The sequence below is a fragment of the Harpia harpyja genome, chromosome 5 (assembly GCF_026419915.1).
Source record: "Harpia harpyja isolate bHarHar1 chromosome 5, bHarHar1 primary haplotype, whole genome shotgun sequence".
In the NCBI taxonomy this organism is placed as follows: Eukaryota; Metazoa; Chordata; class Aves; order Accipitriformes; family Accipitridae; genus Harpia; species Harpia harpyja.
This window is the reverse complement of record NC_068944.1, coordinates 75544563-75571546: the sequence shown is the minus strand read 5'-3', so window position 1 is coordinate 75571546 and position 26984 is coordinate 75544563. Positions and strand designations below refer to the sequence as shown.

General features: G+C 48.6%; 1 protein-coding gene across 2 annotated transcripts; it reads left to right on the top strand.

Moving 5' to 3' along the window:
• Positions 1 to 255: 255 nt before the first annotated feature.
• Positions 256 to 26984, top strand: GPR20 (G protein-coupled receptor 20). Of its 2 annotated transcripts, none has more exons than XM_052787726.1 (2): positions 256 to 335; positions 25646 to 26984. In XM_052787726.1, the coding sequence occupies exon 2, from the start codon at positions 25667 to 25669 to the stop codon at positions 26726 to 26728; it is 1062 nt and encodes a 353-aa protein (XP_052643686.1). In that variant the 5' UTR covers positions 256 to 335; positions 25646 to 25666; the 3' UTR covers positions 26729 to 26984. The 2 variants fall into 2 exon arrangements, with proteins under 2 accessions (XP_052643686.1, XP_052643685.1); XM_052787725.1 differs by lacking the exon at positions 256 to 335 and adding an exon at positions 13545 to 13680.

The following is a 26984-nucleotide window of genomic DNA, read 5'->3' as shown; positions in this document are numbered from 1 at the left end:
GTCAATGTGGGCTCCATAAGCACCCTTTTTTTCAGCATTAGCCACTAAAACCTCCCACCGCTGGCTGCCCGCGTCACAAAAACTCATCTCCAGCTCATCCTCACTCCTCTCCCTTTCCGACCCCTCCCCTCCACCCCGAAGACATCCTTTTACCAAAACGAGCTGTGGAGGCTAGAAAAGGCACTGACGTCAATGTAAAAGTAAACCAAAGAGGTCTGGTTCCTGTATCATCACTGCGCCGGGCTGAGCGCTGGGGAGCGAGCGCACGGTCGCTCAGTCGAGGAATCTGGGAGCAAGCTCAGGGATCAGCAGCTGAGCTTTCTCATTCAGGCTGCGTAAGTACCGGCTGCGGCATGCTTCGGGCTGGGAGCGAGGGGGGAGAGGGAGGGAGATTCACCAGCTGCAGGTCAGGAAGGCAGCGTGCTCCAGTCCCAGCTGAGCTAAGAGTTTGGAGACACGCGGATGGGGATGGGAGTCCTCGCAAGCCAGGTCGAGAGCGAAGCACGTGGGTTTGGATGCGGTTTGGCTCCACGTGGGTGGGAAGAGCGCTGGAGAGGAAAGTCTCCTACACCAGGTGCTGCGGGGGTAGAGGAGGGTCAGGGAGTTTAGGGCTGGTGCGAACGCCTCATTGAGGGAAATGTGGGGTTTTCTAGATGCTGAACTGATCCATTTGCATGCCAAAGTGCATTTGTGCTGGTCCATTATCTCAGTCTGTGACGTGCATGTGAGGACACACAAATGTCTATACATAAAAAGCAGGCTCTGGGCAGAGCCATCTGAGGGATTCTGCATGAAAACTTGAGTATTTCTGGTATACCTCCATATACTGACTACCTCTGTCAAGTCGAGCTACATATACATATATGCATCCTGCAAGTGTCCCTGTATATAGACGCAGAGCTAGACACAAGGCTTTTAGACTTAGGCCATGAAAAAGTGGTCTGAGAGGGCTCAAAATTAACTTTATAATACAGAGTTAGGAAGCAGAAAACTTTCCCCAGGGAAACAGTATGGAAACGTCCTTACTTTGGGTGCTGTGTGGATGGGGGAAGCAGCTGGGCCAGAGCTGGGGTGGCTGAGAGGGATGAATGGCCCCACTAGGTCCATTGGCAAGTCGCTGCCAACTGAGATGTGTCTGGCCGCAGTACATCATATAGAGAGCATCTCCTGTCATTTACACAAACTATACTCGGTGGCAGTGTGATGAATTGGCAATGCGGCTCTTCGGACTCATTTCAGCTGTGTTTTGGTAACATGAGGCGCCTTCTCTTCAAACATTTCTCACACGCCAGGGCCAATTTGTCTTCTTCAGCAAAAAGCCAGTCCTTTTCCTGAAATGGCAGCTCCTTCAGCAAAGCTAAAACTCCCCCATTCAGAAATAAAAGAGAGCGGGCATACAAGTTTAATCCTTATTACGTGTGCGTGACAATCCCAATTGAAAACCACCGGGGCAAATGCCTCTGTCACCCATGATTAGATGCAACACTGCATCTCAGCTCACTCTGTAAATCCCTTCCTGAGCAGGGAAAAGCTGGGCAGCCACAGAAAAAAGGAGGCAGAAATGCCCATCACCTCCATGTTATAGCATCTACCAGCACAAGTGAGGGCAGAAGCCTGCCTTTGGTGGAAGCCTCTTTACTAAGAAACTTTTCTGTCTCATTTGCACATAAAAATCTCTGCCAACCCACAATTAGAAAGAAAATCTCCTTCTTCCCCCCTCCTTTCTTAAAAGGACACATGGCAACTTAACAATGCAACTGAGCAGCTACTTTATTGATCAATCGATTTCAGCACATTTTGTTTCACTCTGCTCGAGCCTCCTTCTCCATATCCCCAGTGCGTTGAGATAAAACACAGACAGGGATCCATTTCTTCCCTCCCCACGGACTGTAAAGGTGCCAAAAGCACCCTACAAGTCTCCCTTCCCCTGTTTTGAAGAAGGAGGCAAAGGCCAAGGAAGGAATTGTACATGAAACATCTCTCCCAGCACGTTCTCCCAGAGGCAGAGCAAGCAGAATGGGGGAGGCTGCTGAACAGAGCAATAAATCCCACCACGCGCACGTACAACACCACCGCAGCTCTGCTCCCCCTTACGGGTATCATGCCCTGGGGATGACGTCGTTCCCGTAGGGATGTGGACCATCCTGCCCCTACTTCCCCTTTCAGGGGGGAAGACCAAACCCTGCACTCCAACTTGTCAGAAGGGCTGTGGGATTTTGGCTGTCTGCATTTAAACAGGCTGGAGACACGTAAACAGGGGTGTTTAGCAGGCAGGTGCTCAGCACATTCGGGGAAACCTCACCCTTTAAGGAGATGTGAGTCCTGACATCTAAAAACAGAGACATCCAAATTCCTGAGCCCTTTTTAAAGTGGGAGCCAAAAACCCTGCGTGGGAGTAACACTCTAACAAAAACACAAAGCGCACATTGTTTGGACTTTCCTTTACACCATGGACTGTTATAGCAGGTTTCTATAAATGCCAAGTTGCTAGGTTTAGGGGGAGGTGAGACAATATATTACCTAAATGTGCACGTTAGCGAACCTCCTGTGAGATCTAAGGTAAAGTCTACAGCCCACTCTGAGGAATGTCTGCTGCTTCTTAGCAAGCCCATCTGAAAATATTGTAAAGACCCTGCCATCCCTTCTTGCTCTCTCTTTTACCTCTCCTCCAGTTTTTATACTTGCGTTTTAATTTGTAGCTTTTAGCTGTAGATTTTGCTGCCACTCAAAACAACTGATTATGGATAGCTGAGCAAATCCTACTGACAACTTAGCAGAGAAACAAGTACCATCCAGCAAGTCCTAGAGAGGCATGGCAGAGTCCAGCTAAGCATGACAAAGTCCAGAGACAGAAGTAGTCGTGCTGAGGTGAAGGGTGAATTGGGGGAATAGAAAAGTGAGGCCCGGGGCCAGAGAAAAGTGGATCAGTAAAGCTGTGGGGGTCAGATGGGACTAGGCTTAGCTGGCTGCGACACCCAAAGAAATGATGTCACCCATCAGGATGACACTAAACAGGGATGCTGCTGTTCAATCTCAGTGTGATATTTACTGGGATCGATACGCCATTAGTGTATAGACACAGAGGAACTGAATTCTTTATTACCTCTTATGCATAAGCCATAAAAGATGTGCATCTCATCTATCACAGCCTGCAAAGGACCACTACAGCCATTATCACACAACAGAAAGAATGACTGCTTCCACATTGGTGCAAAAAGATTTACTGTCAAATGTCCTCTCTTATTCATGGCTCTGGCCACCTTCTCTACAAATACCTGCCAAAAAGATGGGGCTCTGGGAAATGTGCCTAAGGCTAACAAATGTGGGGTATGGCTCCTGGTGTGGTGGTCCAGTAGACAGCTCCCCATCTTTGCATGCACTGAGGTTGTCAGCCCTTTCTATGGGGCACCTGGAGAGATGGATTTGGGTCTCTTTGGGGAGCTGCCCCATAGTGAAGCTATCACAAGTAGGCTTTGGCCTCATGTATGAGGTTGAGGATGCTGTGGAGGTTTGCCGAAATTCTGTTTCATCCAGAGCTACAAACAGCTGCAAAGACCAACATTAGAGTAGCTCGTTCACCACAGGTAGGCATTAGCAAGGTGAAATAGCACTGAGCTCTGAGCACGGGGACCCACGCAGAGACCACAGCAGGCGTTCGTAACCCACGAGGGTCCTCTCAGAGTGACAAACCCAGGATGTAGTGAAGTGGGTACCCGGGAACAGCAGCGGAGGACATGGAGGCAGGCTCAGCAGGGCAACCAGCTTCTTGTATGACATGAAGGGGATTTCTAGCATTCGTGCATGGAGGACAGAAGATTGCTGGTGGATGGCTTATGTGGCAGAGTGGTGGGCACAGATCTCCACTGCACAAAGCCACTATTGTGCAACCAGCCTCTGCACTCAGTGGGGTGTATGAGCACCATCTCGCTGGTCTGCCCGCTTTCCAGGAGCTGGCTAACAGGCAGTATGAACTGAACACGTGGAGCATGCCTTCCCCTATAATCGGCAAGGCCTGATTTGTCATTACCCATGTCAGCGGGGAGGCCAACGCATTAGCAGGCTTATTAGCAGGACATTTAGCCAGGTGCAATTTCATCATCCTCCTGAGGATCCTTTTCTGGCAGGATGGAGAGAGAAAGGTGGGTTGTCATGCCGGGTTTCACCTGCTTGGCACTCACAGATTTGCCGTTCCCCAGCAGCCAGACTGACTCCTTTTGCCTTGGTTGAATATGCCAAGCAATACATCTCTGAGAAAAATCCAGGCTGCCAAGCCACGTTATGCTGTCTCCAGCTACCAATTATGCGGATAAATTGATTGTCATTAGAGTGATGAAGTAGCTCAACAAATAAACTTTCAGGAACAAGGCAGCCCATTTTTCACACACCAGCCTCGAGGCTTCCTGCTGCTTTGATCAAACACACAGGAAATTTTCTCTGGGCTGCGGTGGTGTTAGAGACACAGACTTGTGAAGGCTGGAGCAAGCCAGTGAGGGACAGAGATTTATAATACACCGATAACTCCATGTTTGTACACTGTTGTGCAAGGCAGGTTAAGCAGATTCTTTCGGAAGGGGTCCAGGGCTGAGTTGCGCAGCAGGGTTGCACAGGGCAGGGTTGCACAAGGTACAGCCCAGGGAAATATGCTGCCCCCAAGTTACCCCTTCTCCCACCACCCACAAAGGGGTTTGGCAATGTTGGGAGTAGTGAACATGCATTTCCCACCTGTGTCTCAGCAACGCAGGTTCAGGTCAGCAGCACAAAGAGAGATGGTTGTCACACCCCACTATCGCATGAAGCCACCATAAAGTTCACTCCAACCGGCAGCCACCTCGGAGGATACCCAGGACTGAAATAGCAAGGGGCAGACATCAGGAATCAGAGTCACTGGTGGGAGAGGGAAAGGAAGGGGAGTCGTGATGCCTCTGGCCCTTGCCTAGATTAGATCTGTCTCATACCAGGGCTGTTCATCTCCCCCTCACAACAGTATTAATTTCACCCAGAGAATCAGAGCTACTAAGACACTAGCAGTAATAAATCCCAATGGTATGATTCCTCGTGAGCAGCTTACCTAGGCAAGTGCATGATTATTTTAAACACACTGATTTATTAATACACTCAGGATGGCTCAAGCCACTAGTTCTTGCCCAAGGGAGTTCAAGCAGTGGAGCTCAGCATCTTGACTCACAGTATTGGGACTGATATATGACTAGCTGTGATCAGATGGCATATCTAAAAATACAGAGCCTGCGGTTTATTTTTCTTGGAAAATGGAAAGACACCAAAGAAGCAGAGCCCAGTTTAGCAACCACAGCAGGCTGGATTTTTGCTTTAAAGAAGCCAGGAGAATTTGCCCAAAAGAAGGTGCCACTTAGGTTTTGTTACAGCCATGGGATTAACCTGCGGCTCTGGCACCATGGGGGGCTACTCCAGCTGCCCCAGCTGCTGCTGTGGCTTTAACCCTCTATTACAGAGGGCAGGGATGTGCAATGTCTTCTAGGGCAGATGTGCGATCAGCATCCCTGCCCTAGAAGACACAAGCAATAGGATTCCTCTTACCCAAAGGAAGTCTCCACACGGGGACCACCACCAACTGGGATGGTCATTTAGTACACATTTGTATTAATGAACTAAGCCCTGCGAGATGAACCAGACTTGCACCATTCCCAGGGAAGCTGCTTGATAACCGGTGGTGACAATCTGTTCCTGTCTATAACCTCATCCCAATCAGAGAAAATATTCCTCAGGATTTTTGAATTGGCACATTTCCACCTGACTCGGGTTCGCAGCAGGTCCCCTTTGCCCCATGTGAGAGAAGAAAGGGCTTGCAATCCTATAGCAAAACTCACCAACACCACAAACAGTGCCTGCTGGCTTCTGCTGCTCACCCATTTGTCTTCAAGAGAAAACTGATTATTCTGGCACTGCAATTTCCAGTAAGAAACCCCTTTAAATCACGTGTATGATTTCCTCCTTCCCTTCCTGGAAACTTCCCGGGGCATGTCTGCACCTTGTGCTTAGAGGAGTTGTTTCAACAATAGGGAAACTGAGGCACCTCCCCAGAAAGTGGCTTTTTGTCCCTGATGAGGCCCCTCACGCAGAGCTCACCGTGGGAGCAGGGACTGCCTGCAGGGACAGGAGCTGTAATTCCAAACAGCTGAAAACACAAAGGAAAGCACCCCCTCCAAAATAACAGGCAAAAAAGTCAGCAAATGTACCAGCCTTTTCCAGAGGCAGCAATTTTAGGAATCACTTTTAACCAGGCAGCAGGGTGGTTGTGTGGTTTTTTTCTCCCCAAATGGGGCCCTTTCTTTTCTTCCTGTTCCTATAGGGTTTTTCATCACTGTGGCATTTCCTACTATAATCCATCAGATTTATGCTGCCCTGTTCCAGATCAGAGCATCGCTGAGCTCTGTGCACGTCTAACAAAAGACAGCCCTGCCCTGAGCCATTCGCAATCTCTACAAACCAGGCGAACAAAGGCAACGGGAGAGAAGGATTAGCATGTTTGCAGAGAGAGAGCAGGAAGGGGATGTCTTTCTCTAAAGCCATTTGAGGAGCGTGGGTCGAAAGACCAGATTTTCTGAGTTGCAGGCACCCTTCCTCCTGGGCTAGGCTGCTTGTATGGCAAAGGACACCGGCCATTGAACAGATGGCCCTGGAAGCACCCCGCTGCCCCTTACCAGGTTTGTGCTTGTTGCTAAATCACAGCAGGTGAAGATACCAGACTGGTCCCCTAAGGTCCTCACTACTTCTTTGCCATGTGTTTGTGAATCCCCCTTCTGTCTTACGCAGCCTCGCAGGGCACAGCGCATCTTGCGTTCAAGGTTTTCTGGCTCAGCCCTGCCACGCTGTGCTTCCCACCTCCCCAAATGCAAGAGCAGAGCGCTGAGAGCTGCCTGGGGGCTCTCTCGACCACCCTCGAGCCACATCCCAGTACAGCCACGCCAAGTGTCCTGCCAATTCCTGCTTTGCAGCCCTTGAGCCAGAGCTGGGCAAGACCTGCTCCACCCAGCTCTGACCTCCCTGGGGCACATGTGCCCAAGAAATGCCAAAGCCCTGGCTGCCTGCGTAGCTTTCCCCTCCAAGCACCAGTGTCCCTACGTGCCCAGTGACAAACAAATCCGGCAGGAAATATTTTTCTGGGAATGGGGAGAGCTCTGCGGTGAGGTTGTGACGCTGGACGCTGTGTTCTTGGCAATTAGCTCCTGAAAATTTGAAAAAATATCAGGAAAAGAACAAGAGGTGGCTGCTGGCCAGAGCTGGTTTGGGGGGCCAGAAAGGTAAGAGCAGGACCCTGCAAGGGATCCCAATACGAGTTGGATCACAAGGGGCAGCCGACACACAACATGCCTTGTTGGGTGGCCGAAGAGTCTCTGTGGCTCATTTTGTCGGTGCCTTGACTGAGGAACCTTGTCAGAAACCTCACTGTTGTGAGAGCTGTGGTGAACTAGGCAGACTGGGATGGAGGGAGGGATCCTGACTCACCCCCACAGAGTACACTTATACCAGGACAGGGCACACCCCTTGTCATGCAAGAACTGTAGAAAGGCAGGATCAACGTACTCCAAACCAGTCACCAGGGAGAGACCTCAGGGTCACCCAGAGGAGCAGCTTGCTCTTTGTGCACTGTAGACATCTTCATTTTTCTTTCAGCTCAGCAGGTCTGTCAGCAAAAATGCCATGGCCTGTGGAGAAAAATGGAGGGGGAGGCAATGGTCAGAAAAGTCAGTTCCCAAATATGCGGCAGGCAGGCAGGAAACTGGCTCCTACACACTTTCTCCCCCGTGCCTGACTCACCCAACAGGATCCATGACCATCATTTGGGAACCACTTGTCTTTCCCTGTTCCTCATCAAACAGACAAATCACGGCTGGATGCCATCAGCAGAGGCCCCCATATGGCAACTGTCTGATCTCCCTCCTTGTGTAAACATGCAGATTGGGAGCCTGTTCAGAGGCAGGGCCACACGCTAATGGTGGCCTCTGCCCTTTGCAGTTTTCTGAAGACGGTGAGCGACAGCCCAGCGGGCGCTGGGAAGCACCTGTGATCTCGAGCAGTTGGCAGGGAACGCCAACTGCTCTCTGCTGAGCTTCTTATGTCAGGTAGGTGCAGCTGCCTCTGGACCCTGCTGAGATGCCATTACAGAGGCAGCTGGACCATCTTTTAGGGCTCATCACAGCCTCTGTTGCTCATGCTGAGTCAGGCAATCAGCCCTGGGCATGTTGAACATGACCAGGGGCAGTGGTCCAAGCCCTCCTTCTTCAGGCAGAAGCACCTCATGTTTCTTTGCCTCTTTGGTGTTTCTGCCCCAGCATTGCAGGAGAGGAACACAGATTCTGTCTAGGGCTCAGTGCAGAGGGCTCTGATCTTTCCCTACAGCCCCTCCAGCTACCACCTTAGGCATAGCCATCATGAACGTTTCAGGGTTCAGATCCCAAAGGAGTCTCTGATCTCCCAGATATCCCAGCATGGCATGCCTGGATCACCACGAGAACAGCAGAGAATGACCTCTCGATAGCCCGGCAGCTAAAGCCCCTTCCTACGCTGGTGATGGAGCAGGACTGAGTGAGGGACAAGGAGCAACCCCCAGCCCTGATCGCCTGTGAACTCCCTTTTCCCTGCAGACCCTGTTGTGGCCACCAAAGCCTTTCTCTCTGCCACGGGGTTGCTGCACCCACCTGAATTCAGGCATCCCTGCAGGAGCCAATTTTGACTCGGCTTGAGTAAATGGAGTTCTGCAGGGTCAAATCCAGCCCTTGAGCTCCTTCCTGTCCACAAGGCCTCCTACCCTTACGTCTCAGTGGCAAGGACATTGCCACCCACAGCATGAGCAGGACCCAAGCTGGATGTAGGATAAGGAGTCGGGGGTTTTCCCTGGCCCTTCTCAGCTCCACCAAATCAGAATAGCTACAAGTTGTTCCCACCAAATATCAGCTTCTCTCCCCTCTCCTCATTGTTGGCAGGGGGCTGTAAAAGCTAGGGCAGGTGATTTCATCCATCAGGCAGCACCTGCCAGATCCCTGCTCTGCTCCATTACGGTCTGCGGCAGGGCTGGGACAGAAGCCAGTGTTTTGTTCCTCGTCCTTTGACAACATTCCCACACTGCTGTCCAAGGCTTTCCTTCCAGGGGAAGGCAAAGTACATCCCACACATTAATGAAAAGGAAGTGTGATGGGATTGAAGCACAAGCCCCTCTGCAAGGAGGAAAATTCCTACACATTTAGTCTCAGTGTCCACAGATTTCCCCCTAAACCAAATGCCATGTGGTGCTTTCCTGGCACTTACCCTCTGGAAAAGGTGACTCCTGGAAGGGTGTCCAGCACAGCAACTTCTCCACCCTTGGTCCATCTGTGAGAACCAACCCAGTTCTCTGGGTCAATTCTGCATCTGATCCACAGCATCCCACAACAGCCCTGGAGACTGTAGAGAATCAAGAATTTAGGACTCATGGGCAGTGCACATCATAGGGACATACATGAGTGTTTTCCAGCACTTATTAAGGCCTGGGGATCTTCCGGGGCAGATTTTTCTAGAAGGAAGATAGTTGGGGAGGGCAAAATGCATGTAGACTCTCCTCCATGCCATTAACTTTATCTGCCATGGCAAAGGGTTTACTCACATGGCAGGGAGCAGAGACCATCTACTGTTGCCTCTTCATCAACCCTGCAGCTACATCAGCTGGGCAACCTCCCCTGCAAGCACTCTTCTGATGACAGGCTCGTGTTTGTGTGTGTTGTGACTGTGGGCATTACTTTCTCCATTTCTCCTTCTGGTTCTCCTGCTTCCTGGTGCAGGAGCAAGACAGTGGAAAAATGTCTCAGGAACATGTGTGTTGGAGGGAAAATGGGAGAATGTTCAATGGAGGTGTTCTATGGGCATGTGAGTTCACTTTCTCTGAAGTTGCTGATAAAAAGAGGTTTCCCAGACAGCTCAGTGAAGATCCCACCCTTCTGTGTCCTCCATGTAGTGAGGATCCCACTCTTTGGTGTCCTCCACACAGTCACGGTAAAGGCTCCTCAATTTTCTGAGCTCTGATTCCATCAGGTCTGGGTCCAAGACCTTCTTGGGTAGAAGCTCTCCTTCACCACTGAAGATAATTTATTTGTGAGGAGCTGTTCAGTATAACAGAGCCTAAATTCAATTTCCAAAAAAAAAAGCAGGCATGTTCAGACACCGGACTCTGGTTTAGGTCCTTACAGAGTTCACGAAGAGAGACATCTTGAAAGCTGATCCAGCCATGTGCCTTGAGCCCATCTCAGCAGTGCAATAGTTTGTTGTGCTGTGCCCAATCTCAATTTCTTCCCCTGCAGCAGGGGATAAAAGGACACTCAATTCCCCTTTTTAGAGCCACAAAAATGATCAGAAAGATGGAACACCTCTCCTATGAGGAAAGGCTGAGAGAGTTGGGGTTGTTTAGCCTGGAGAAGAGAAGGCTCTGGGGAGACCGTATTGCAGCCTTTCAGTACTTAAAGGGGGCTTATAAGAAAGATGGGAACAGACTTTTTAATAGGGCCTGTAGCCATAGGACAAGGCATAATGGTTTTAAACTAAAAGAGGGTAGATTCAGACTAGCTATAAGGAAGACATTTTTTATGATGAGGGTGGTGAAACACTGGAACAGGTTGCCCAGAGAGGTGGTAGATGCCTCATCCCTGGAAATATTCAAGGTCAGGTTGGACGGGGCTCTGAGCAACCTGATCTAGTTGAAGGTGTCCCTGCTCATAGCAGGGGGTTTGGACTAGATGACCTTTAAAGGTCCCTTCCAACCCAAACTATTCTATGGTTCTACGATTTTTGAATAGGACTGGAAAAGTATACCCTTCTCCTGACAAAAACTGAGAAGACATCTCCTCAGGGTGGTGTGTGGTATCACAATTCTGACAACCTCCTTTAGAGCTGTCTGGCATCCTGCTTTGCTGCTCTGTGCCACAGAAGACTTTTAAACAAAGCCCTGTCCCATCCCTATTTTACACGGCTCGGTTAAGGGATTGCTAGGAAGTATTATGGGACAGTAGCACCCATCCCTTACGTAACTATTATTCCTTCTCCTACATGCTAATTTTGGCTGAGTCAATACCTTCTTCCACCTACAATCTCAAGATATTCACTGCAAGATTTAACACTGTTGCCTATTCAGCGAACAAGCTTGAAAATTTTCCACTTACTAACGCTTCACTTTTTTTCCTTCCTTTCCCCCTCCCTCTGGGACGGTGATAAATGACTGAAAATCAAGAGATGATAGAAGCTCTTCATTCATCAGCGACGGTTGCAACTCCTCCTGAAGTCGAGTGTGGGAACCACGTCTGGGACAAAGCATGCCCTGAGCCCAGATGTGCCTTCTCCACCTTAACAGCAGCATCTGCTTCCCAATATGGCATGCTCTGCACTATCTCAGGCATAACTTGAAACTTTGCAGCTGTTGCCACTCCAAGTCTAGCTCTAAATCCAGCAAGGAGGGAGAGGCTGGGATAGTGGGGGAGTGCAGGGCACTCATTATCCTGTGCATGGGGATGGGAACAAAGTTCTCATGCATCACGCAGAAGTACAAAACCAAGCCAGTCCTTGCACAGGAAGGGCCAGGCAGTCCCTGAGCAGGTGAAGAGAGCGTAGGTACCAATACCTCATCCTGGAGAAAAGTCTCCTCTTTCTTTCAGTCTTGCATTTGTAAGTCCATAGAGCTATTCTCTAAGTACAAAAGTTTTGTTGACAGGCTGGGAGAAACTCAAGCCTTTGCACCATAGACAGTAAGAATGATAGGGTCCGAGTTCATGCACCCTGCCCAACATTGGACTATAGGGTGGTTTCTTCTCTTTTGTTCTTCCCCCTGTCCAACTCCCAAGATGTAAGGAAGTGAAGGCAAGATCATTAGCCAGACAGGACTCGTGGAGGCCTTCCAATCACACTTGTTTCCAAGTCATAAGGAAGTGAAAAGCAGATGAGAGCCCAGGCACGTGCCTGAGCTGGAGGTCACTTGGGAAAGGCTGGATGCCTGGGTCCGGGACACATAAAGTCAAGGAGGATGTTCCTGAAATTGGGGGAAGAAACTGCCCCTCGATGTGAGAAAACTCAAAATAGAAAATCAATAAAATAACCAGACAAAAAAAGATCAGCTCAGTCTTCCTGGGAAAGGTCCAAGAGTGAAAAACTAATTCCAGAAAATGAGGTCAACCTTCTCTAATAACCATAGCTACTGTTTGTGCTCCAGTGAGACATGCATGTGTGGAGTTTACCTCTCCTCTATTTATGGATTTGGCCTCTTGACCTGGAATTCAATGCCTCTCAGTTGATCCTGTTGTGTTGTGACGGGCCATATTCTGCATGTTTATTGCATTGGCACCAGTGTTGTCTTTTCTAAAGGGTGAGGGAAAAGAGCAGTCCAGGGCTGACACTAAAATCCAGCATCCACCCTCCCTGTCCTTCTAAACAACTAAATTTGATGCAACTCCCTACTTTAATTTTTTCTGTCCTTTTTCCCAGAAGGGACCTCTAAAGCTCCTGTAAACCCTCCCGGAGAGAACATCTGTGCAAGCCCCACAAAAGATGGGGGGTTTGGTACCCAATTTAGAGCTGGAGGTATCCCATCATGAGGTGGGACTTCAGAGGATTTCGGAGATTTGGGTCCTTACAGCATTGGCCAGCAGAGATATCTTGAAAGCTGATCTGTCCATGTGCTTTGAACCCATCTCAACAATTGGATAGATCATTATGCTTTGTCCAATCTCAGTCTCTTATGCAGCCAAGGGTGAAGGGATTCTTAAATCCCTGCTCTGAGAGGGACCTTATACCCACAATGACTCTACCACCAGTAGGGAAGGGCTGTGTGAGGATGGAGGAACATGTTGGGGGGGGTCCTCAGTGGAATCTCAGACACTCTACTTCTACCTTCAGCTTATCTACGCTCAGCCACTTCAGCCCAGTCCTTGGATACATTTTATTAACCCCTCTCCCAAATGACTGCAGCCAGAGCATCACCGAAGTGTGCAGGGTCACCCTTTGTCTCCCCATGCCAGGTTTTTTCTCAGGGTCTGGACAGCTGGATTGGTTCAAAGCATGTCACAGGCTTAGTGCCATTTGGTCCAGCACCTTCCTGCAACTGCCAGGGATGCTTCTGTCTAATCCCAGTTCATATCAGGAAGATGAAAAGAGAGGTATTTTCCTCTCGTGTCACATGGTGGTGGCTCAGTGGCATTGCGGTGGCCTTAAGCTGGTGAATTCTCAGCAAGGAGATTTTGTTCCCACAGAGACACAGGAAAATTGACCCGGGGAGGGGACAAGAGGGGGGCAGCAACATCAGTTTTAGTTTACTAGAGATGTTCAGGCATTAGCACCGTGAGGAAGGCTGGAGCCCTCTTTAGCATTTCCAGCACTTCATAAATTTCAGAGAGATTTAGGGCAAGGAGCCAGATGTTTGGGGAGAAATTCTGAACACTAAAGACAAGTGGAAATTTTTTTTTTTTTGGTAGTGTGTATTTTTTCCCATTAGTTGCAAGGCTATATTTAGAAGAGGGGGGGCGGGGGGAGAGAGAGAGAGAGATTAGGCATTTCTTCATATTCTGTAGTCACTCCAGTTGTTCTGCTTGTAAGAACAGATGTCTCTTTCCTGGGGTGATAGCACTCAGGTCCACAAGGAAATTTTCTTACCGGCAGCTCCTCTAACGTAGAAGGGAGATCGGGCCAGAGGTAAGTCAGTGCATCGTGGAGGAACATACTACAGGGACCATTGCAGTGAATGCTTTGGGATATTGGTCGGGGAGAAAGGGGGGGGCATAGGATCGGAGAGTTGACAGCGCGGGGCCAGGAGGGAATTGCTGGAGACCAGACCCCAAGTCCGGAGTGGAAAACATGGCTATTGCGGCAGGGAGCCCTGGCAGGGATGGTGGCAGAGAGGGTCGTGCGTTGAACACGTGGATGAGCAGCTCGCAAAGCCCCTGGCTCTGCCCGTATGGCAGGTGTAGAAGTTCATCAGGAGGTGTCCGACCTGGAAAGCCAGGCTGTGCCGGCAGCTATGAGTGACTGCGAGGAGATTGTCCCACTGTGAGCTTCTCTGCTTTTGGGGTTTGGAGCACTGCCATGATATTTGGTTGTTTCCCAAGGAGATGAGGAGTGTTGAAAAGCGTGTGAAGGTACTGGCTTTCCCCCATTGAAAAGTACTATGCCAGCTCTTGTGAGGAGTGGGGCGATGTCTTGTTTGTATCTGTGTATTCCCAGGCATAATGAAATTTGGGGGAAATGCATTCAGGCAGGTTTTGGAAGCCAGGAGAGGAGACAGTGCACTGCCTGGCATGGGGTCAGCTGTGACTGGGGATGTTTTACCTCTGTTTGGCCGTGCAGCAGGGTGCGAGCTCAGCTCTAGGAAAGATGCTGTTTTCTTTCTCTGAATCCACTTGCTGGGTCAGTCTAAGGAGAAACAGATCCCTTCCAAGGTCCTTAACCAGGCTGCTTCAGAAATGCCCCCAGCTTTCATAGCAACACACTCACTAACAGCTCAAAGTTTTTCCAGATTAACCTGGAAAATCCAAAACTTGCAAATACCTGAAAGCACTGTGAGCACAGTGCCTAGCAAAGGAAACCACAGAAATCAGTCTCCCAAAGGGTTAAGATCTGGTTATCCATCCTGGGATGCCTCAAAAAATGTCTGCTCCCTGACCAGGTCTCCCATCTCGCTGCCTTCCCTGGGCCAAGCCCAGGCATGGCTCCGTGCCTCGGTTTCTCCCCGCAGCCAAGAGAGCAGCACAACTTGAAGTGAGTGCTGGGCTGCAGAGCTGCATCCATAATGGGCTGGTCTGCTGCTCATGGCACACCTGACCCCTCTCCCCACTCCATCACCCCTTCGTCCCTTCTTGCATTTGTGTCACCTCCATTCCCTGTGCTCCCTGGGGTATGAGCATTGCTTCTTCTGTCCTGCATCCCTGGGCCATGCAGGACTGCAGGTATTCCTCAACAGCAAACCTCTGTTGCTGCTCTTCCCTCACTGTCCTTCTCAGGCTTTTTGCCAAGAGACAGAGCAAGCAGGCAGCTGAAGGCAGAAAGAGGGAAAAGTGCTCAAAGATTGCAATTAAAAGTTTCCTTTTCAAAAGCAAGCAGCAATGCACAGGCCAGATGTCGCTCAGTTTAATCTTCTGCAATGTTTTTTGCACTTGCCTGTGAAGTTCCTGTATGTGCCTATATGGTAATTTTCACTGCAGGGTTCTCCTTGTACACAGCCATGATAGCTGTTATTCCAAACTGACATTTCTAGCACTTTGTCCCAGGCACCCTTGAAATGCTAGATTGATTACTGTAATCCCAATAAAATCAAACGCATTTCTCTTGTACTGTTACAACCTCCCAAGAAGACAGGCACAAATCCGACTCTGCTGGCTGGACCTATAAAACTCCAAATCCACAGGTTTCTTTCCAGATCTAGCTTTAAAAAAAAATTTAAACCTTCTTAGAAAAAAATTTCCCAAAAAAATATGTGCTTTCCCATCACATTATACTGGTCCACAAAGGACAGAGAGAGATACATGCGGGAAGTCATGCTCTGATTTCTCTTAAAGTACCAGAGCTAGAAATACACAACACCTACTGCAGAGATGTCACTCCATGCTCCCTTGTGACAGATGGCACTTGGTACTAGCCCTGACAGGCTATGACATATTGGTCTTTTAAATGCTAACAGTATGATTTATAGAGCATTCACCAAGACACTTAATATTTCTGTCACTCCAAGGCCAAGATCTGGTAATGCAGAAAAGAGGGGCATGAAAAATGCAACGGTATCAATAAAACATTGTAGATGTCTAAACGTTTCAGGAGGGACTTTTCTACAGAGTGTGGTATAAACAAGCAAGTGGAGGTGTAAACCCTTTATTAGCACTTTAAGGTGATCAGTACTAGCAAGCCTCATTAGACATGTGCTGAAGGACCTCTGGGTGCACATTTGCAGGTCTGGAGAGGCAATGTATGTATAATCCCACTTATTTGCTTGCTTGTACATGTACATCTGTGTTCCTTCTTCCAAAGGCTGAGGCATTACTGTTGCAAATGGGCATAGAGAAGGTATAAGCTCATAAGAAATCTGCCAACACATGAATTTCCTGCTCTGTGTATCTTCGGGAGCTTTATTCCATGTTTGCCATGCATGCTCAGGACAGGGCTGGGGGAGGACCATGCAGATCTTCCCAAGTTTTAAATAGATTGTCTCTGGGGTGTCCAGGACTGGTGATCCGTCACCCGGTATTAAGCAGCAGGTTCAAGCCTAGATGCAGAGAGTGGGCATCTGGGCTAAACCGAGTGGGCATCCCGGCTAAACCGAGTGGCCTTTCTGCCATCTGGGTCACTTTGCTCCATGAAGAAGAGGAATGCAGTTTGGAGAGTTGTGCTCTCCCTCTTCAAACTTGCAGTGATCCCTCATGGCCTAGGATGACCTGTTGGACTAAATCATTGCTTGGACACCCACAGGCTATTGCTTGTCCCAAACTGAATCAGACATCTGGGTCCCTTACTCCCAGAGGACCTGATTTTGGCCTTAGGCTTGCTGGGCGGCATGGGGTCCGCCCATGTGCACACACAGCATTGAAAACACAGCATGCTGGGTGGAGCTCAGACCACAACTCACAGCAATACCCATTGCCCATCCACAGCAGGGCCTTAGACATGAAGGACCACGTGTAGGCTAACTGGGCATATCAGGCTAGAGGCAAATGGCTCAATAGCACATCAGCAACACCAGCCCAACAACCAACATTGCATTAGCTTCCACACATCCTTAGTCTGTGATTGCTTACGTGACTTGAAGAACAACCCCTGGCTATGCCCGGGGCTGGACATCCAAGTTTTTCCTCTGGCCGTATGGGAAATCTGATTCTCATGGACAACTTTAGAGATGCAAAAGTCAGTAGCGGGGTGTTAATCCCTCTTGCTGTTGTACAAAGTAGGTTCACACCTTTCTCCTTTCAGACAAAGGCTGTAATTCAGCACATGACCATTCAAACCACTGGACAAAGTAGGAGTTGCTGGCCATCACGCTCTTCATTACACATAGGCAAGCATACCATGGCTAACTAGTGCAGACACCAGGCAATTAGCTATCATCTGTCCCCAGTCAGGCTGGTTCTGAGAGAACCAGTTATCCTCAGGGTACTCTGCCCCCTGAGCTGGAAGGCAAGGTCAGAGAGCAGAATATACCACCCATAATCCAGGAGGAATTAGTTAGTGACCTACTACACTGTCTGGACACTCACAAGTCTATGGGACTAGATGGGATCCATCCAAGAGTACTGAGGGAGCTGGCAGAGGAGCTTGCCAAGCCACTCTCCATCATTTATCAGCAATCCTGGTCAACAGGGTCGGTCCCAGACAACTGGAGGCTTGCCAATGGGACGCCCATTTGCAAGAAGGGTCGGAGGGAGGATCCAGGGAACTACAGGCCTGTCAGCCTGACCTCGGTACCGGGGAAGATTATGGAGCGGTTCATCTTGAGTGCGCTCACATGGCATGTGCAGGACAACCAGGGGATCAGGCCCAGCCAGCATCAGTTCATGAAAGGCAGGTCCTGCTTGACCAACCTGATCTCCTTCTATGACCAGGTGACCCACCTAGTGGATGAGGGGAAGGCTGTGGATGTTGTCTATCTGGACTTCAGTAAGGCTTTTGACGCTGTCTCTCATGGCATACTCCTTGAGAAGCTGACGGCTCATGGCTTAGACAAGTGTACTCTTCGCTGGGTAAAAAACTGGCTGGATGGATGAGCCCAGAGGGTTGTGGTGAATGGGGTGAAATCCAGTTGGCAGCAGGTCACAAGTGGTGTTCCCCAGGGCTCAGTTTTGGGGCCAGTTCTGTTTAATATCTTATCAATGATCTGGACGAGGGGATCAAGTGCACCCTCAGCAAGTTTGCAGATGACACCAAGTTCGGAGGGAGGGTCGATCTGCTTGAGGGTAGGAAGGCTCTGCAGAGGGATCTGGACAGGCTGGATCGATGGGCTGAGGCCAGTTGTATGAGGTTCAACAAGGCCAAGTGCTGGGTCCTGCACTTGGGTCACAACAACCCCATGCAACGCCACAGGCTTGGGGAAGAGTGGCTGGAAAGCTGCCCGGCAGGGAAAGACCTGGGGGTGCTGGTCAACAGCCGGCTGAATATGAGCCAGCAGTGTGCCCAGGTGGCCGAGAAGGCCAACGGCATCCTGGCCTGTATCAGGAACAGTGTGGCCAGCAGGAACAGGGAAGTGGTTGTTCCCCTGTACTCAGCACTGGTGAGGCCGCACCTCGAGTACTGTGTTCAGTTTTGGGCCCCTCACTACAGGAAAGACATTGAGCTGCTGGAGCATGTCCAGAGAAGGGCAACGAAGCCGGTGAGGGGCCTGGAGAACAAGTCTGATGAAGAGCGGCTGAGGGAACTGGGGCTGTTTAGTCTGGAGAAAAGGAGGCTGAGGGGAGACCTTATCGCTCTCTATATACAGCTACCTGAAGGAGGTTGTAGTGAGGTGGGTGCTGGTCTCTTCTGTCGGGTGGCTGGTGATAGGATGAGAGGAAATGGCCTCAAGTTGTGGCAGGGCAGGTTTAGATTGGATATTAGAAGAAATTTCTTTACTGAGAGGGTTGTCAGGCATTGGAACAGGCTGCCCAGGGCAGTGGCTGAGTCACCATCCCTGAAGGTATTCAAAAACTGCGTAGACAAGGCACTTCAGGACATGGTTTAGTTGGCATGGTTGATGGTTGGACTCAACGATCTTAAAGGTCTTTTCCAACCTAAATGATTCTATGATTCTGCCATGAGGAAGATATGATTTGGTGTAAATTTGAAATTATTTCACTTCAGGAAAACAATGAGAGGCAGCCAATGCCCTCTCTTTGCAAAGAACCATCCAGCCCTGTTTGCAGTGTTTCAATGCCAAAGCAATTGTGAATTTGCAGGGAATAAGCCCTAAATGAAAAGATGTGTGGTGGAGAGTGCTGCAAACTCCTTGCAGGTTCATACTAAAGGAAACAAGGATCACTCTCAGTGCCTATTTGTGTGTTCGTCATCTCTGATTCCCTCTCTCCTTTTAATGTTTTTCAATCTGTTGACTAATTTCAAACAAAATTTGGCAGAAGGGAAAGATCACCTCAATTTTCAGGAAATTAGGCAGCAAAGAGAAGAGAAAGTCAAACAAGTGTCGGAGCCAAGGGAAGAACTGGAACGTGAGTGCTCATTAAGGCAGCCAAGTGTCCACATGGGAAAAAGTTATAATAAGCATCTCAATCAGGGCAAAGCATTCATCCAGCGAGCCACTGCAAGTCATGAAAACATAAGCAAGCAGGTGACATTTAATCTGACAGTCACAGAACTATGTGTTTTGTGTCTCCAAAGCACCTTTTATTTCCACAGCATTGGAGGGGAAGGAATAATCCAACTCCGGACTGGGTTTTGCTATTTCCAACTGCAATTCCCCAGCAGTTGGGTGTTTCACACACTCTTTCCAGACACCCTCAGACCTGGAGGCTTCTAGGAGACATCAATGCCCAGGAATCAAGTGAGAGCAGAGATCTGATGCCCACAGATATGGGATCTTCCCCGCCCTGGGAATAGCCCCATTTCTGCTTCAGGGTAGGATATTTTTCCCCCGGACATTAGCTCCCTTCTCACAGCCTGAGGACTAGATGGGCACCAGGTTTTCCCTTTCAGCAGCTGGATTCATTCCCTTTCTCCCTCTTTGTCCCTCAGCTCCCACTGTCAGCAAACCCACCCTCCCCAGGCTGAGCATGAAGCACACAGAACAAGCTCTATCACGTATAGGGCAAGGTCCTCGACATGCACAAAAACACCATATTTGGCCAGTTTGAGCCAGAGTTGAGCGAGAGCTTGCCAGGAGGAGAATCATACAATTTAGACTGAAAGAGAGTGAGTTTAACCCTTCATTTATAAATATGATGATAAATCACCCAGGGAACTTTAAACACGGAAAGGCTGCAAAACTAAACACAAGCTGCTGCCACCCCAGACAGGAGGGATGATAGAGGAGCCAGGTTGCCATATTAGATGTTCTGATTCAGGACAGGGAGATGAGAAAAGCTGAAGCTGTTTATACTAAATAACAAGCGTTCATGCTTGTTAATGTCCTTTTCATCTTTCCGATCCCAGTGCATGGCTCTCTTGTTCTCTGTCTCTGGGTCTGCACGCAGAGATCCTATCTGCACACACCAATAAATAACCCTTTTGGAGAACAGTTAGGACAAAGCTCAGTTGCCTGACCTGCCTTTTCTTTTGTATCCCATTACTTGAATTGCTGAGCCAGATCCAGAAGTCCCCTGGGTCAAGGACATGAACCCCGTTAACTTCAGCAAGAGGAGGGTGAAGCTTAAGGCTGACACCAAGAAAAAAGTCGGGTGGAACAAAATACAGAATGGTCAAGGATATCCTCCTGGGGCAGACGTAGCACTGAGCTGCACATGCTAAATGAACAAGAGTGATACCAAGCAGCAAGGGAAGAAGCTGCAGGACCTGGTTTCAGCACAGCTACCATCTGTTTCCTATTTGGCCCAAGAATGATGGAATTGGTCGTGTCACACAACAATGAGAAAGTATTTCAGAGCAAGTCCCCCTCTCCCAGTGCTGAGCAGGGACCTTTATCAGAACGAGGGAAACCAGGTCAACTTCCAGTCTCTGTCCCTCCCCTTATCCCATTTCTACCCAGATGCCTGCTGTACTTTTAAGGAAATGCTACCCACAGTCTTAGAGCCAGACAGACAAAATCCAGCCTGAGAGGTATAATATAACAGCATAGGCCAACTGGCGCGGTCAGACAGCACTCAGAAGGATGTGTGTTTACCCATCTTGGGCTTTGCAGACTGGCAGCTCCAAGAAACAGGGATTGCATGGAAATCTGGGGGGCTGAGAGGTAAATTAGGCCTGAAGAAGGCTGAGCTCCAAACTCTTTGAAGATTTTAGGAAGGGGGCTAACACAAGAGTTATTTACTTTGTAAGCAAAGGTAATTGTGGTTCTTGTAGCTCTGTATGAGCTCATGCCAGAGCTGCAAGCAATAAATAGTATGAAAAATAGCAAAATAAAGGTTTGCAGAGTCTGCAAAGATTCTCATGTATTTAGCCATGACCCCCACTGGCTGCTGTATGCCACCACTCCATGGTGATGGGTAGCTGAACTGACTCACTTTGACACCTGCATGACGATTTCTGATGGCAGAGAGAGAGACCTGGTTGCTGTAATTTTTTGATGGGGGGGGAGGGGGAGGCAGAATTGGAAATCTTTGGAAATGTTTGCTTTTCCTCAGACGCGAGGTCACGCTGCCATTCTGTGCCTTGTTCAGCCCGCTGCAAAATGGGGCAACGTACCTTTGTAAAGTGCTTGGAGACTCACAATGGAAAAATACTTAGTAGCTGTTAACCAGGGGTTTGGTCCAGCTCCATCTCATTAAAAGCACTTAGAGGAATGCTGTTGCTTTGCCAGTCCAGCTCTCCGTCCCTTCAGCTTGTGAGCCATGGGATGAGAACAGTCCCACAAAGAAAGGAAAAGGCCATTCACCTAAACATCCATCAGTAACGATTTGATTAGAGGAAGACTTTTCTCACTGCAGCCCAAAAGGCAGCTTTTCCACAGCCTGTCAGTGAGGAAATCTTCAGAATTAATTAAATTTGTTGGGATTTCTTTCATGTAGTGGCTTGGATTTTGAGTTCAGACAGGGCAGCAATGGACTGGGAAAAGACTCTAATTCAGCTCTTCCTTTGCATATTCAACTTGGCAAACAAAATGTTACCTGTTGTTTTTTAGCAGTTTATAATATCTGGAGTTTATTTCACTGCACATGGGCCTCAGTGGAAGAGGTGACTATGTAAGCCAGCACACTGTATATGCTGATGATTTTAATTTCTGTGCATGGACAGTACTCATAGTGGATCCTTTTCTATTAGTCTGTAAAGTGCCCTACATACCTCAATAGCATTGTGAGGATGAGGAACACTTGAATGCATTTTGAGTTACTGATTTCACTGAGGCAGGAAAAGAAAAATGTAAGATAAATATCAGGTGTTTGTGATAAAGGATCTGAGACTGAAGAAAAATCTCCCAGAGGAGGCAAGCTACTAACAAGATGTAAAATCATAACAGCCAGTGCCTTAGAATTACAGTAAGACAAATGCGTATGCAAATCAGTACACTCCCAGGGATGGGATGGTTGATTTTGTCTTCTCCCCTTGCTCAACTATCTGTATGAACATAGATATACAAGCTCATGCTGCACTCGAGGCGCAACAAAGTCTTTATTCCTTGGTTTGCAGTGGTGCAGTGGCTCCTCTTGACAGCATCTGCAAAGAGAAATCTGGAAGCAGATCCAGGCATCTGCTGTTTCAGTTTGGTTTTGTAATTAAGGAGTGAAATAAACAAACAGAAGATCAGACGGTGAGAATATTAGAAAATCATTAGAAAATGGGCCAGTGTTCTGCATCCTCCCCATGCATCTTTCTCAGGTGCCAGACTTTGCAACTCCACTACCTTCAGCCAGACTTGGGTCCAGTTTTTCCTGATATTCACTGACAGCGTGCTTGGCACAAAATGTAAAGAGACAAGACTCTCCCCCAGGAGTCTGCAGGCTCAATCAGACCCAGACAAAATAACGTGAACATGTGTGCTACTTTGGCTGCCACCAGAGTTCAGAGCAGGGTGAGGTAATCTGGACATTCCTGAAACACAAGATGTTCCAACGTCCGGTTGCTGCTGGAGACGGCCTAAGTGTAAAAGTGGACAGAAATTAGGATTGCTCCTCTTTGCCCAGCAGTTCTTTGGGACATTTCAGTTGTTCTGTCCCCAGGCTTCAGGATTTCAGTCCTGCAGCATAATCTGGCACTGGCTTTGATCTCAGGAGGGCTTTATGGTTGAGCACCAGCCATTCCAATGGACAATTCAACTAATTGGGCTTGAGTGGCTACCTAAACAGAACAAATTGCCATTTGATTATAAATATACTTCCAAGTTCAAGGATATTAAAAACCAGCTTTTTCTTTAACGGCACTTCCATAGACTATATGAGAGGCAAGAAGAAACTAGAGCAATCACCAGACTGCAGGCCAACAGACCTAAGCTCCATCATGATGGCAAAGTCACTTCTCCAAGAATTTCCAGAGGGAACTTCACATCTAGTCTTCTAAATTCTCGGTCCTAATTTCTGCTTTTGTTCAACAAATGTCCTGCTTCATGCTCACCTGGCTTGAATGAACTATACAGAATAACCGTGGCTAGGCTGTAGCATCCCATGAGGACTCTTGATCTTGAATGTTGACCATTTACCAAACATACTTCATTCCCAGACCTCTCCAAAGTAAGAAAGGGCAGGAAAGAACCCACACTTTGATCACTTGGTCCTCCACAGAAGCCTGCCTGGCCATAGCCTATGATCCCATTCACCAGTACAGGCTGGGGACTGCTCTACTGAAAAGGACATGGGTGTTACGGTGGACCTTAGACTGAAAAAGAACCAGCAAGCAGTGTGCACTCACTGCAGACAAGGCAAAGTACATACTGTTCTACATTAGGAGGTTCGTGTCAGCAGATGGAGGGGAGTTATTACCTCCATCAATTTCTCATTGGTGAGGTGTCCAGTTTGGGACAATGCTGTTCAGGGGAATGTTGAAAGGCAGGAGAGGGTCTAGCAGAGGCTTTACCAGGGTGGGAGGAATGCACCAGTACAGCCTGAGGCTAAGCAGCTGGAAAGTGTCTTTGCAGAGGACTTCGGGGTCCTGGTGGACACCAAGTTGCACATGAGCCAGCAATGCACCCTTGTGAGAAAGAAGGCCAACAGCCTCCTGGGTTGCATTAGGAGGTGCATCACCAGCACGCCAAAGGAGCCTTCCTCTTTCCCCTCTGCTCAGCACTGATGAGACACATCAGGAGTGCTGTGTCCGGCAAACGCACAAAGACTTGGGAATCTCTTCTAAATCTCAGTTCCCCAGCTCTTTATCCCAGAGAGCTGGAAGCCTGATTACTTTTGTCAGGAGACGTGTTGGAGTTCAAGAGCTTGAGAGTTACAGCTAGCAGGGATTTGTAGTTCATTAGCCCAATAAGCAAAGTTTTGATGGCTGGGCAGGAAAAGGCTTTGACACTTGTCAGGCAGGCCCAGAGCTGCTGTGCTGCGCTCTGGACCCAGTTAGGACTGTCCCTGCAAAACATTTGCTTTTGGCCAGCAGGAACTCTCCTGAGGATCCACTTTTCACTGGAAGGCTTCTGACCTAGGTAGCCTCCTCCTCCTCTTTGTACGTGGCCACGAATGTCTTGAAGCATCTCACAGGAAATGGGACACCTTCGTCTATTCCAAGTCCCACAAGCAGCAAAAAGGATTAGTGCAGGCAGAAAGCCAGCTGCAGAGGATGGGGCATGCTTGGGGGAGCTGGATATCCAGATTCTTTTAGCAATTCAAGCCTTCCTCATTAAGACACGCAGCCTAGGCATACTGCGGTTCCTGTGAGCACTGGAAGATGTGTTTGCAGCTCCTTGTCTCCTAGCTCTTCCGCACTTGGCTCTTTGGTAGCAGGGATTTCAAACTGTCACAACTCAAGTCTTTCAGCATCATTCTCTGCTGATTCAAGCTGATTTTTTTAACCTCAAAGTCCTGCTCAGCCACTTTGAGATATTCCAGACATTTTTCAACCATTTATTTTTATTGAAACCAGCCAAGTCTCTGTATATATTGGGCTTTTTTTTATCTTTTTAATATACAAATCAGTTTAAAATAGTGTATAAGTCAGGAATGATTTGCAAATTAAACTGTCAAACCCTGGCAGGAGTAGTGGCTGACGCCCTTGGTTTGAAATCTCCCGGCTGCTGTTGCTGTGAGTGCAGATCTCTGGAAGATGCCACACAACCTGCTTGTGCTTTCCTGGAAAATTCAGCCATCCTTTGATTTCACAAAAGTCTTACAGTTCCTAAAAATGCTGCTGCATGTATCTTTCTAATGGGATCACCTAGCCCAGGGAAGGAATGTGATATTTTAGGAGTCAGATGCTGGGGCTATGGTTGTGCCGATAGGTTAGGCAAATGTCTTCTGGCTGCCAGCACTATCCTGCTCCCATGGCAGGGCAGGAAGAGCCTCCAGTTGGGAAGAAGCTGCTCCAGTGGAGGAAGGACTCAAAAGAATAAGTACCATGTTCAGGAAACAAGACTTTGTAGGAGCCTCATATTGGCCTGACCCTCCCTGTCACAGCAGAAAATGGTCTGTGCCCTCCATGAGCACCAAGGCACCCTGCTTGGGCTCAGCAACCCCATCTATTTCTCTGGGCCATTTGCCAAACAGCTGGCTCAAACATTACCATGTGTAGGTCCCCCAACTTCCCCTTCTCCTTTGCTCCCCTTGGCATAGTTCACATCTCTGTTCTTGCTCAGGCCTTAAAACCACTTTTGCACAGGGCAGAGCAAGAGAAACTTGAAGTGGGGATTGTGTGTCTTCTCCAAAACACGCATCTGGAACCACTGGAAAACACTAATTATAAACCCAGGTATTTTCCTAGCGATTATTGGTAATCCCATATTGGCAGATGAGATGCTCAAGAGAGTACAGCAATATATATAACTACTGAGGATGTACAAATACATTGGTTAAAATGTTCTTAGGTGACAAAATTTTGAGCCCTAAGGAATGCTGACATATCCATCAATATATCTCTGTTTCTTTTCTTCCAGATCGCTGGGAAGCCAGTGACCATGCCGACGTCCTCCACCCAGCTGCCAGCCCTTGACTCTATCAACTCCACCCAGCAACCCAACTCCAGCATCTACTTGTTCTCCAAGTTCATCCACCCTGACAAAGAACTGTACACAGAATTTTACAGCCTGTGGATTGCCCTGATGGTAGTCAATGCCATCATTTTCCTGGTGGGTGTTGTGCTAAACAGCTTGGCGCTGTACGTCTTCTGCTTCCGTACCAAGACAAAAACCACCTCTGTTATTTACACCATCAACCTGATTGTTACTGATCTCTTGGTGGGCTTTTCCTTGCCTGTCCGGATCATCATGTTCTACAGTGCAGGGGACTGCCTGAATTGTTCCTTGGTTCATATCTTTGGCTACTTTGTCAACATGTACTGCAGCATCCTCTTCTTGACATGCATCTGCGTTGACCGTTATCTGGCAATCGTACAGGTGGAGGCCTCACGTAAATGGAGGAACCCCACCTGTGCCAAGGGGATCTGCGTCTTCATTTGGATCTTTGCCACTGTGGTGACTTTCTCCATTCTGACCATGGCAATACAGTTTGCTGCATGCTGTCTCTCAAAGATTCTGGTCCTGATGGTCTGTGAGTACTTCTTCCCCCTCATCATAATCATCTTCTTCACCACCAGGATTATGTGTGCCCTGTCCAAGCCCAGCCTCATGCACCAGAGTCGGGAGAGGAGAATGAGGGCTGTGCAACTCCTCATCACCGTCCTCATCATCTTCATGATCTGCTTCACTCCTTTTCACGTGCGACAGGTAGCAATCTCCGTCAACCCAGACATGCCCCATGATGTCAGCCTCCTCGTCTACCATGTGACAGTGACTCTGAGTAGCCTCAACAGCTGCATGGACCCCATTGTCTACTGCTTTGTCACCAATAACTTCCAGTCAACCATGAAAAACATCTTCAGGAAAACCGAGCCAGAGCAAACCAATGTGGACATCCTGGGTATGAACAAGAACTCCAAGGGCTCCAATGCAATCACTGCCTTCTCAAACACAATAGGAAGCCCTTTGAGCTTGCCATCACCAAGCAGTGTCCAGATATAACCCACATCTGATGGCACACACTGCAGTAAGCCAGTGTAATGATGCTGGAATATTGCTAGGATGCACAGTACTATTGTCTTTGACCTCTTTGGTTTTTAGGCTGATGTTCAGAATGACAGTGGTGGAATTTATTCCTCAAGAACATTGTGGTCCGTTTGGAAAATGGAACTTGCAGTGCTGTTAGTACCAATGCAAAAGAGAGTCTATTAATTACTGCTCCCAACAGGAAAGTTTTCTTTGTATTTTAATACAGACA

Excerpts from the sequence above, each read along its gene's own strand:
- GPR20 (XM_052787726.1), top strand. The coding sequence starts at position 25,667 with ATGCCGACGTCCTCCACCCAGCTGCCAGCCCTTGACTCTATCAACTCC.